General features: G+C 41.2%; 1 protein-coding gene across 11 annotated transcripts in view; it reads left to right on the top strand.

Annotated features, from left to right (window-relative positions):
- The window catches only part of DGKZ (diacylglycerol kinase zeta), a 156,720-nt gene extending 150,430 nt beyond the window's left edge, over positions 1-6,290 (top strand). For all 11 annotated transcript variants that reach the window (XM_087921433.1, XM_087921436.1, XM_087921435.1 and 8 more), the window contains one exon: positions 3,159-6,290. In XM_087921433.1, coding sequence (XP_087777559.1) covers positions 3,159-3,275 — 117 coding nt within the window. In that variant the 3' untranslated portion in view covers positions 3,276-6,290. The remainder of the gene's footprint in view (positions 1-3,158) is intronic.
- The last annotated feature ends 6,150 nt before the right edge of the window (positions 6,291-12,440 follow it).

The raw sequence follows: 12,440 nt of genomic DNA on the forward strand, positions 1-12,440 counted from the left end.
CATTTTTTTCTGAACAAATGCCAGAATGAGTCAAATACAATTTGTTCTCTGTTCCCTGAACAAATAGTGAACTGGCTGAAACATCCTGGATCACAAATTTCCAGCAGCCAGCAGGAGAAAGATGCCTTGGAAACCTGATTTTAGGTTCAGTTTCCGTGCATTTAAGGAGGGATCTCTCTGCTGCTATTCCTGTTGCAAGAGACAATAAGCAGTTGAATGGATTAAAATGTTTAGTGATTAAAGATGCTTAACAGTGAGATTGTGAAGGAGCAGCCTCTGGCTTGTACCTGTGTGTGGAAACTGTATATGACTTCATGCATGTGTTTTGTTTCTAGCTTTCTCCTTCACTTGGAGAACGACTTTGATAGCAATTTGCAGGAACTGGGTATGTCTATTTCTTATGAAAAGAAGGACTAGGGGTAACGTGATAGCAATCTTCCAATATCTCAGGGGCTGCCACCAAGAAGAGGGAGTCAAGCTAATCTCCAAAGTACCTGAAGCCAGGACAGAAAGCAATGGGTAGAAACTAATCAAGGAGAGAAGCAACCTAGAAATAGGGAGTAATTTCCTGACAGTCAGAACAATCAATCAGTGGGTGACTTACCAGGTGCTCTGGAGATTTGTTAGAAGAGATTGGACGGCCATTTGTCTGAAATGGAATAGTGTCTCCTGCTTGAGCTGGGTGTTGGAGTACAGGTAGTCCTCAACTTAACGACCATCATCGAGCCCAAAATGTATGTTGTTAAGTGAAATGTTTGTTAAGTGAGTTTTGCCCAATTTTACGACCTTTCTTGCCATAGTTGTTAAGTGAATCAATGCAGTTAGTAAGATAGTAACCCGGTTGTTAATTAAATCTGTCTTCCCCATTGACTTTGCTTGTCAGACGGACACAAAAGGTGATCATAAGACCCAGCCAAGGTCATAAATATGAACCAGTTGCTAAGCGGCTGAATTTTGATCACATGATTATGGGGAGGTCGTAACTATGCAAAACTGCATTAGTCATATTTTTCAGTGCCGTTGTAACTTTGAACGGTCACTAAACAAAGAGTTGTAAATCGAGGACTACCTGTAGAAGATGTCCAAGGTGCCTTCCAACTCCTACTCTGTAAATTTGTAAATAAGGAGAGGAAAGTGAAGCTAAGAAGTTGTCTCTCCATCTCTGTCTCATCTACAGTATATCTATATCTATGTATAGCTCTATCTATCAGTGGCTGCTTGTAAAGGAGGCCCTGCATGTCTGTACCCCTGAGTACTCCACTGAGATATAACCAGTCTCTGAAAATCATTTTGATTAATTGGATTCCTTCCTTCCTTCCTTCCTTCCTTCCTTCCTTCCTTCCTTCCTTCCTTCCTTCCTTCCTTCCTTCCTTCCTTGCTTCCTTCCTTCCTTCCTTCCTTCCTTCCTTCCTTCCTTCCTTCCTTCCTTCCTTGTTCTCTCCCACTTTCAGTACAGGCGGCAGCTAGCCAGTTTTCCTTGGCCTCTCTCAGCAGCGTGTTTGTTCAGTGCTGGTGAAGTGTGGGGGTTGTGAGTGAGAGGGAGGGAGAGTTTGTGCTATGGGGGAAGGAAGGGGAGTCATGGCTGAAAACTGTTAACCGATTTAGTTTTTATGGAGTGCAGGAGTTCATTAGCGGACACAGTCCAGATGGCTGCAGTACGTTCATGAAATACGAGCTTCCTTGGGGATTCAGGAGAACTAGTAAGGCTGTGAGGATGATATTTCAGGGACCTTCCCAGGCATATACCTCACCCAGCCAGCACCCCCACACTCCTCCTTACTTTCTCAGAACGAGTAGACAAGCTACAAAGTCAAGAAACACAAGCTTATGTCAAAATTTCTCACTTTTCCCGTTTACACTCTTGCAGTGTGAAGATATGGAAGCAGTGGCACCCCCTCCTAATATCCAGTAAAGGGAACAGAGTGGGTATACAAACAGGCCCTTGAGGACTTCTTTAGCTGTCAGTTGCTAATCTTCCAGAAACCCCAAAGCTTTCCATCTAGGCAGGCTCTTCCAGTCTTACAGCTTTTCCCCACATCTCTTGAGGCAAGACTGGAATCTGTGTATGTTGCTGCAGCCCTACATTTGGGGCCCTTTTCTTTCAGGGCTACATGTGAATAGAGATTTCTTAGGATAACTAGTAGGTGCATCTAATATAGATATCCTTATTTATGGGAAGTAGTATGCACAGTTCACAGAATTCAAAGTTGATGTGGAAGGCATTATTACTTTTTATCATTTTACATGTACATCTGTAATACAAAAAGGGAAGAGAAATATGCATTTTTTGCATTCATTTGTCTCTTGCCCCAGTGTACAAATATAGTGTGTGTGTGTGTGTGTGTGTGTGTGTGTGTGTGTGTGTATGCCTGCGCTTACTGTATCTACTTATTTGTTTATGAGACAAAGAAGTCATAGCAGCAGCCAAATGATCTGATGTTTCTTTCTGTGGGAGTTGTATGGAGCCAGAAATTAAAATTAAATTATAAATTTCTTGGACACTTTTATAAATGATGTAATGCCTATAGCTATGTAAATATGATTTACAAATCTATGGGTTTTTTAAAGAATATATTTTCCATATTCATACCCAAATTCGTTTGTTTTAAAATCCTAGATGAGACTGTTAACCCCTCAAATTGCCAACCATTAGATGTGCCAAACATCTAATGCAGGGGTGTCAAACTCGATTTCATTGAGGGCCGCATCAAGGTTCTGTTTGACCTCAGGGGGCCGGTGGGGGGGGGTTGATGAGCTCAACGTCACTTGTCGAGGCTCCATTTTAAGCTGCGACGGCCTCCTGCAGTCCTCTGCTAGCGAAAACAGAGCTCTCAGAACAACATTTTTGCTGGGAGAGGGCTACAGGAGGCCATCACAGCTGAAAACTAAGCCCCTGAGCCACACATGGCCCTCCCAAGCTCCATTTTTACTGGGAGAGGCACCACGGGTTGGTCCTTCACTGTTTTCAGGGCGGCCCCACGGGCCAGATCTAGGCATCCCACAGGCCAAATCTGGCCCGCAGGCCTTGAGTTTGACATTCCTGATCTAATGGATTACAACAGAGTTGAATTCAAAATGAAGAGGAGAGTGAAATTCTGTGGTATCGAAGAGTTTTGTGCTCCAGTCTCCCCTTTTGTTTCCTCCCTCCCTCCTCACAGGGAGACACAGCCAAGCACAGAGCTGAGAAGGCAAACGATCCCGACCTGGCTGCCTACCTCGAAAATCGACAGCACTATCAGATGATCCAGCGGGAGGATCAGGAAACAGCCGTGTAGCACTCAGCATGTCTTCTTCGTTTCCTGGGAGGCAGAGAAGCCAAATAGCGTGGGAACCTGGCTAGCCTTTTCTTGAATGTCCATCACACAGAGGATCCAGAGTTTTCTGTTTGGGCTTGGCCACGGTGCTGTTATTTATTCATGTAATGGGTATTGAACAATGCTGACTGCCACATGCCTCACCGCCATCACATTCCATGGATGGATACCTCCGCCTGATATTTCATTCCTATCTGCTTCCAAGTTTTCTTGACCCTCGCCGCTGCTGCTCTCAAAGCAGGAAAAACCCTTGTCAACCGTGTGTTTATCTCCCTAAAGGCAACATCTGCAACCCCTTTTAGATCTTCTGAATCTTGATCCCATCAATTCTGCTGATTTCCCAGCAGTGGGTATTGTCTTTCTCAATAGTTTCAACAGTAGCAATGCCCGTCGTCTTGGTATATTCTATACTGGAAATTTCCTAGCCCAATTTTTGAGAAGGCATACAGAAGAGACCTGTGTTTATTTACGATAGCCCTCTCTTGTTATTCAGGCACTGTAGTATTCAATTACTTGTGTAAACTCTGGGTGACAGTCACATTGGCAAGCAATCCAAGTATCCAAAGCAAGCTATGCGCTTGGTTTGCATCCTCTCAGCACAATATATCCCTCTTCCTCCCTTTCTTTTATTCCTTTTACTATGTTGACCCTGTATTGCAAGCCCCATGCTGTAAAGGGTGTTTATATATCTTGTAAAAACAGGGAATACCAACTCAAATCCCACTCTCTCCAATTTAAGCTGCTGCAAGCTGAGTTTTGAGACTGCCACACTAAATGTTTTGAGCAAAGTGCCTCCTCTCCATATTTCTTTTCCCCCCTCTCTTTTCTCTCTCTCTCTGTTCCCATATATTACCTTTTTCTGCTTTTTACATTCGCCAATTTAGGAAATAGCAGCCAGTTATAAGCATATTCAAAATACGTTTGGAAAGCTTGAAGTTTGCTGAGAAGGGGAGAGAAATCTCAGCAAAAAAGGCCATTGATACTTGTCATACTTAAGGACAAAGCATTATCAGTATGGAAATTACCTTTTTGTTTTAAGGAGATAGGAGTAACTATGAAATGCATCAATATAAAGGGAACTATTCCTATCAGCTAGTGTTAAGGGCATGTTTTTATCCAGGGATTTGTATTGACAATAGTAATAATGAATGGAAAAGTTTCTATACAGCCATCTGATTTCTGGCCTAAATAAGAATGGTCCCTGGAGTTGGTTCCTAGACTCATGCATAGGCACAGGATACCCACATCAATTGATAATGTTTTGGTGCACAGACTTAACGATGTGCAAGCCCTATGGGCACAATTGCAGGCAGATCCTAATTATCATTCTGAGATGTTTTGTTTACCCAAATCTCCCATCACTTCTTGTCCCTTTTTTTTTTTTTTTGGGGGGGGTTCTAAAGCAAAGCAACCCAAAACTTCCCAACAATTAATGATCAGAGAATGTGATATATAGTCAACCTGTGTGTAGATTGAATTGATACCCAACTGATTCGCTAAAACAGGGACTATATGAATTCCAGCTGTCATGCAGTTCAGTTTACAAGCGTATAAACATGCTGTTCTACCTAAACAGTTCAAATGAAATAATTGGAATGTTCTGCTTGGTCAAGAAGAATGGACTTAAACTGAACCAAAGGTGGAGTTTTTTAAAAAAAATAATTTACATCTCCAGTGTGGGTAAGAATTAAATCTCATTAAGATTATGGGTTCTGTTCTGAAAGTGTTGAAAAATAGGTGGCTTTCTGAGGACACTGGATCACAAATTTAAGGACCCATAGAAGAAAGCTTTGTGCACAAAATATATTTAAATTGGGCTATCTTAAAAGAGCAGGAGAAACAAGCTGCTGGTGAAATCAGCATGCAAAACTTATCAGGGATTATCTTCCATAGATGCAAGAGTTTGAATTTAGAAAGAACGGGCTTTAAAGTCATGGTTCTCCTAATTGTAGGAGGCTCAACGAGATTAAGAGTGACAAATTTCTTACATATCGCTATATCTGACTGGAAGTTTGTTCTCCTTCAAGGCTGAGCTCGCCTGCTTTCTATATATAATGCTTTTAAGACTGAGATGCTAAATATCTCTGATAGCGCCTGAGACTTGAAAAGATGGCCAGGTGTCCATTTGAACCCACTCTGGGAACTGACTTTCCATCTGGTCGTGTCCTAGTCCTTTAAACGTGGCACTAAGCAAAGGATAATAATACCCCAAAGCATACAACACTCAGAGCACAGGTCCCCGGCAAGAGGTGAATGGTTCTAAATCAGAAACATTGTCATCTCTTTGACATCAACGCCTCCTTTCCTCTCCAGAGATGTGGTAGAACAGCCAAAACGTGAGCATCCGAGAATGGTGCTGACTCACACTGCACCATATCAAGCCTAACTGGTTGGATCAGCTAGGTCTCTAGCTTTGTACAACCCACTGCCGTGCCAATAATGGCGACTTCCCATCCTGCATGACATGGCTATATTGTAGGTCAACTGAAGAGAATGCCTCATTGCTTTGCTCTAAACTAGGAGGACTCATGCTCTGGATTTTTAAAATTGTAAACATTCCTCTATATACAAGCTGGCTCCCTAAATGTGTTTTATAGCCCCGTAGGCCTGCTATCTTCTCTTCCTCCCTTTTATAGGTCTTCTTAAACTTTGTACAGGTAGTTCAAAAGCACACTGTTTCCTCATCTCTAAATGTTTGTTTGTGCATGTGTGTGTCCTAAGCTGAGTTGCTGTGCAATTCAAACCTTGGCTTGTTCTACTCCAAGGGGGAAGGAGTGTGTTTGAGAGTGTTTTTTTCCCCCTGTGCAATACCTGATTCCCATTTCCTAGTAGGACACTTTTGGTTTGACTGTTTTGGTTTGGTTTTTTTTTTTTTTTTAATGTAACTACATTGGAAGCTTGTGCTTCTGACTTTCTCTTTGACAGTTTAAATGTTTTGTTGAGTTTTGCCATTAAAATAGAAGTATGAACATTTTACTTCCCCTCTCTTATTTCTTTTCAAAGCACATCTCTTTCTCATACGTGGTGTTTATAATAAAAAAAAAAATTCCTTTATCCCCTTAAAAAGGAATAGCTAACCCCATTTTGCAATTCCTATATGTTGGAAATGACTTTTAAGAGTAAGTGAAAACCACAGAGTAAATGTAGCTGCCTCTCTACTCAATTTTTGTCTACACAAAAGGCATTTTACCTTTTTTTTTTTCAAATAGCATAAAACAAAAACAAAAAGTGACATGGCAATGACTTTTTTTTTTTTTTGCTTCCATGCTAGCACCAGCGCTGAATCATAGGTGGGGGTAGCTATTCCAACAAATAGCCCAACTTTGAAATGTAATGCTTGCTTGGTCATTTAACATACTGAAAAGTAGAACCTCAAGAAGACTTCCTGGAGGAAAAAGAGTCATCTTCAGGTGTTTCAGGAAATGCAACTGTGTTGATGTGTCTTTGAAAACTAATACAGTATATTGTGACATGGAGTTTTGTACTAACTCAAAGAGGCAGGGGTCTTTCCTGACCTTTCGGGTAGACCTGAAATTCTGAAGAACAGTCATACAAACACTGAACTGGATTTCAAGAACTGGGAATGGAAAACCTTTTCAGTTAAAGTAGCTCCACTAGGTCATAAAGGGAGATTTTATAACAGCATTTATTTAATCAGACTTAGAAATGCAGGTTTATAACCTCTGCTCGTTTTCGGCCCTAAAATCTTCATTCATATGCATAGAGTCATGCATAATTATTCCAATCAAATTTTCAGTTTTTCTTGAAATAACTGTGGTGCATCCCTTTATACACACATCTCTCTATCTCTCAGCTGACCCAGCAATCTGTTTGGATTCCTTCTTAAATAATGCAAAAATACTGTTGCTGTTAGGAACAGACCAGCAGTCTGAAAGCATTCCCTTTTCAGTGCTGCCATCCTCGCCGATAGGTGTTGGCCTATAGTTAGGGTCAGACAGATACCACTCCACCCCACCCCTTTTTTCAATTAGTGAAATACATTATTTTTCTTATTATTTTGTTCTCTAAAGGTTACAGCGGTTGGTTTGAGTAATGTGGTATATTCGGCAGGAAAAGTGGAATTTCTTTAACCTCTTTTCCAATTTTGTGGACAATTAACAAAAGCTGCTGTAAAATGAACAAAATAAATTGTGCTGCCCCCCAAATTATCCTGCCAATTACTTTTTTGCTACCTGATTTGGGATGCGAGCATGGCTTGTGAAATGCCCTCCCTTTGTTAGATGTTATATGATACTCAAACTGATGAAAGAGAAGGAACGAATGTTTAAAATGGGTAAGTCTTCAGCAGGGTGGAATTCCACCAAGATTTATTTTTCTATGATCAAGAATGCGTTTTTTAAATACCTTTAAAAGCTTCAATCTGGTTGACATCTTGGAATACCTCTGCTTGTGTCCAATACTTGGCATCCTATAAGTCCTAACCATTTTTTTTTCTTGAATAAATCATGTGTGGTTCAGTAGGACTTATTTCCGTATAAATTTACTTCAGATTACAATTGCAATTCAACACTCGAAACTGTGGGGGAGGGGGGAGGGTTTGTTGGTCTCTGTTTAACTGAGGTGATTAGTTCTGTGCCTAGAGTAGAAAGTCCCTGAAGGCTATAACATCAATTTTATTCTGGCAGGGGTGCAGGCCTCAAAGAGAGCCTTGCATTCATAAACCAGACTTTCCTTTTCATTCATCACAGGCTTAATACTTTGTTAATAATATCTCTTGGAATTTTTAATCAGCAATGTTTCACTTGGAAACCCAAAAGCAACCCCTTTTGGCGTTTGCTCTACAGTGTCCATAGACCATCTGTTCCTACCTACTGAAGAATTGGTGGTTTCAAAGTTGAGGTCTGCTTTTAATTCTACAGTATTCCGTTTTGACTTGCTGACTCATAATAAGGAGAGGAGTGATACATCTTTTCCTCTTTGTAGGCAGATAAAAATCCTGAAATCCATATGCAAATGAATATTCTGAGAAAAACTCCTGATATTTATTTGAAGGTGTCCCTTTAAACCTGGACATGCCTATCTCATCAAAAGACTTGCTATTCCATAGCTGCACATTCCATCTTAAAAATTTGATCAAATACAGATGCTGTGGCTTTAAAGATCTGCCACTCTGACCCCACCCCCTTTCCCCTTCTCCGGTCTTGTACTGGGTTTAGCATTATGCCTGGGGGGAAATTCTGCAGTGCGAGAAAGTTTGCACACCCTACCGACCTTATATATGCTTAATAGACGTTTTAGAATGTGCCATTGCATCAGTTCACGTCCAGCAATCTGGAGAAGCTGAAAGACAGCACATATTTTTCATTGATATTTTGTTCAATCTTTAGCATTTGATATTATGATGTGTGTAACACTGTAGGGGTCAAGAAACATATTTTTGAAAAAGGAATATTGGCTCCTAAAAAACGGGTGGCAGTTGGTACTCATTCACTAACTAGTAAGGGCTGGCAGAAAAGTCCATGTAACTTGTTCCTTGTACATATAAGAACAAGACTAGATTTGTTCTTCCCCTAAGCCCTGGAAATGCATGCGCTAGGAATTACTTGGATGTCTTTTACTACCTCAGTACTTCAGGTGATGTCACTGGCTGTCCAAAGTAACTATAGCAGGGGTCTCAAACTCAATTTACCTGGGGGCTGCTGGAGGCAGAGTCTGGGTGAGGCTGGGCCGCATAAGGGATTCCACAAAAAAATATCCTCAAATGTCATCAACAGTTAATGATTTCTCCAATACATGAACTGTCCTGAACACATGAATGGAACATTGAATGAAGATCATGAACAGTTCCTCAGAACATGGCTTCTCCAGCTTACTCCTTGCTGCCAGAGACTTGACAATGCTTCCTCTCACATATCTGAGCCACATTTGGCTTGAGAGAGCAGGCACTTGAGCCCCTCAGTATGGCTTGAAGATGATCATCAGTAAGTCTGGATCTGTACTTGGACTTGTTAAAGTTCAGGATGGAGAAGAAGCCCCGGCAAGCGGCGGGCGGGACTTCCTTCAGAGGTCCATTCCCCCTGTGGGCCGCACTAATATTATACTTTCATATCACGGTGGGGGCCACAGGATATCGTCTTGTGGGCTGCAATTGGCCCACGGGCCGCAAGTTTGAGACCCCTGAACTACAGGCTTATGTGATTACTGTACCTCATCCTCTCCAGTTTCTGAAGTATGCTTGTGCCCTCAAATCATACAGTTGTAAACTATCTCGCCTGTCATGGGGAGAGAAGGATTCTGGGAACCAGCAATATTACTACTTTTTCCTGTGTCCTTCGCTTGCTTTGAGAGTGGCTGACCCCTAATCAGCTCCATCAAACTTCCAGGGACTTCTGATGAGTAGATTTATCGTAGTAGAGTGAAGGAAACCATTAGGAAAGAATTTGAAATGCAAGCCTATTTAAACAGAAGTCAAGCTTCGGATTCTTGTGCCTTTTCCTCCCATGTAACAGCTAGGACCCATTTTGGTGGGGTTAGACCAAAAACCAATCGTTTCTGTTTGTTTCTAGTTAGGATAACAGGCCCATTTGGTATTTGCCTGTGAGAACTTGCTTTCCAGGCTGTGTCTTGGCATTCTTTCCTATTGGGAAGGGTCTTCTTTCACATTGCCAGAGAACCCCAGCAGTTGGCACTGGGTGCCTAGTCTATTGAGGAGTGAGGGTTTCTGAATGGACTTCCAACTCTGCTCCATTAAAGCCAGTGCCCTCACTCACTTCTTCCAACCTCTATCACCTCTGCAGGTCTCACTGGATTCTTTCTCCATTGCTCAGGTTACTCTCAAAACCTCTAAGCTCCTGCCTCCTGCTGATATGCTAATCAGGTTATGCACAGGATTCAGGGGACTAGTCCTTCCTGGTTCTCAAAATGAACCCAGTGGGAAATGATTACTTCGACTAGAATGAATAAACAGGTATACTCCAAGGAACAGGAAGAAGCCTTAAGCCCCGCTATCTAGCTAGAAGAGCTTCCTTTTGGCTCCATTTCTGGTAACCAAATAGACAGCAGCCCATGATTTATTGCAAGCAACATCCTAAAGGAATCTAAAACATCATAAAGGAATCTAAACCAACAGGCAAAGAAAGGAAGAGTGCATCGTGTGGTAGAAACCACTTTAGTTTAGCGACGATGTCCAAATTGCCATCGGGTTTTCTATTTTCTCCGTGGTCAATTTACTGGGAGGATGGAATTCTGTTCTCATAGGGTGATAGCAAGCATTCTCTAGGGAAAACTGTATCAGTCTTCAAAAATGACATTGCGTCTCTAAGGCTTACCGCAGGGTTTGTGAAATTGTGCCAGGGAGACATTTGAGGTTTAGGGCAAGGGCGGGTGGTGGTGGTGGATGGTGAATAAATTAGTATTGAAGGGAGAGAGATGGAACCACCCAAGCCAAGCTAATCAACACAGAAGGAAGGGCAGCTTGCCAGGGGCTTTATTAAGGCTGGAAAAGTTACCGTAAACGAATGGCACAATAGGCTTGAGAGAGATCAGAGCTCTCCTTTTTCATATCCAGGATACAGAAACCAAAGCTCACTATAATTACTGCACTGAACGAATAGCCACATCTGTACAGATGTTATTTAAAGTAAGGCCTATTGTTAATATGTATCCTATTTTCTTTAACCTTTGCAGGGTTTAACTCCAGACTGAATTTTTTTCTTTTTTTAAAAAAAAGCCCCATCTCCTTAGGTCTATTCTAACAGAGCCAAAAAGTATCCTATTTCAACATTCTTGTCATCAGTCCTGAATGCCTCTTCTTTCACACAACGAAGCTATAAAGGTGGTTTTCCCAAGTCTTGAAACACTTTCCAGTGTTTCCTTTCCATAATGGTAAAATTACCTTTTATCATCCTGGATATCTTTAAAGGATATAGCTTTCACTTTTCTAGTTTGGGTGGGGGGTGGGGGGAATGGATAGACTGTCCTTTAGCTTCTAAACTAAAGATGCACAGTAGGCTTACTAAAAAGGCCAATCCAATTATCGGCTGCAGTAGTAGAAACATAGTTTCCGAATCAAGAAAATAGTTCCACTCTGTTGTGCATGGTTCAGACTCCACTTGGTTTATTATGTCCAATTCTGGACACATTTATGAAAAGGTTAACTAGAACAGCTGCAAAACAGAGGAACCACAATACTTGAGGGACAAGAAATAAAAACTTATCAAGAGTGATGCAACTGGGTATGTTTACCCTCCAGAAAGACAACTGAGGGAAGACAGTTTTCAAGTCATGTGCAGACAAGATTAAAGAGCTGGTTTAACGCAGCAGCTGGGAATGGTGCTGGGTTGGAAATCAGAAAATTGCAGGTTCTAGTCCTTCCTTCCTTCCTTCCTTCCTTCCTTTAGGCATGAAAGCCAACAGAGTGACTTTGGGCCAGTCACTTTCTCTCAGCCCAAACTACTTCACAGGATGGTGGTTGTTGGGAAATTAGAAGGTGGAGCCATTATGTATACTGTCTTGAGTTGTATAAAATAATCAGGATAGGTTTAAAAAAATAAATCCACACATGAAGAACAGACTTCATCTTTTATTGTTTAGGAGCTTAAAAATAATTGAAACATTAGGAAGGCAGATTCAGGCTGAATGTTAAGCCATTTGGAAGCAGAACCAAGTACTATAAGAAGTAAACATATCCACTTCACTGGACGTATTCAGATTGAGTTAGCTGTTTGGGGTACTTTACTTTGGAGTCATATACATAGTAGGGAGTTGGACTTGATTAGCCTACATGCTCTTTTCCAAATATACAATTGAAAAGTTCAAAAGTTAAATTTTCAACATTTGTGGAAGCCCTGAAAATGGTTGGGGGGAATCGTACATAAATCAGAACTTTTACATATTTCATTCAGAAGTAAACAGTCTCAATGCTAAAAAAAACCCTTCTACAGTGAAGGTTCTTTGGTCTAATCTAACAAAAGTTCTGCCAATAGAAATGTACACGGTTCAGATCAATCTTTTTCAAGATTTTTTTTTAACCTGGAGGAACCTTTGTAATTATTTTCAGATCAAGGAAACTTCTGCATAGTAATGGAAAAAAATTTCACAATGCAATGTACTTCTAACCTACTGTATAATCCACACTTGACATTGTTTATAACAATGGTAAAACTG

The sequence above is a fragment of the Pseudonaja textilis genome, chromosome 1 (assembly GCF_049901715.1).
Source record: "Pseudonaja textilis isolate UNSWEBS1 chromosome 1, rPseTex1.2, whole genome shotgun sequence".
Lineage (NCBI taxonomy): Eukaryota > Metazoa > Chordata > Lepidosauria > Squamata > Elapidae > Pseudonaja > Pseudonaja textilis.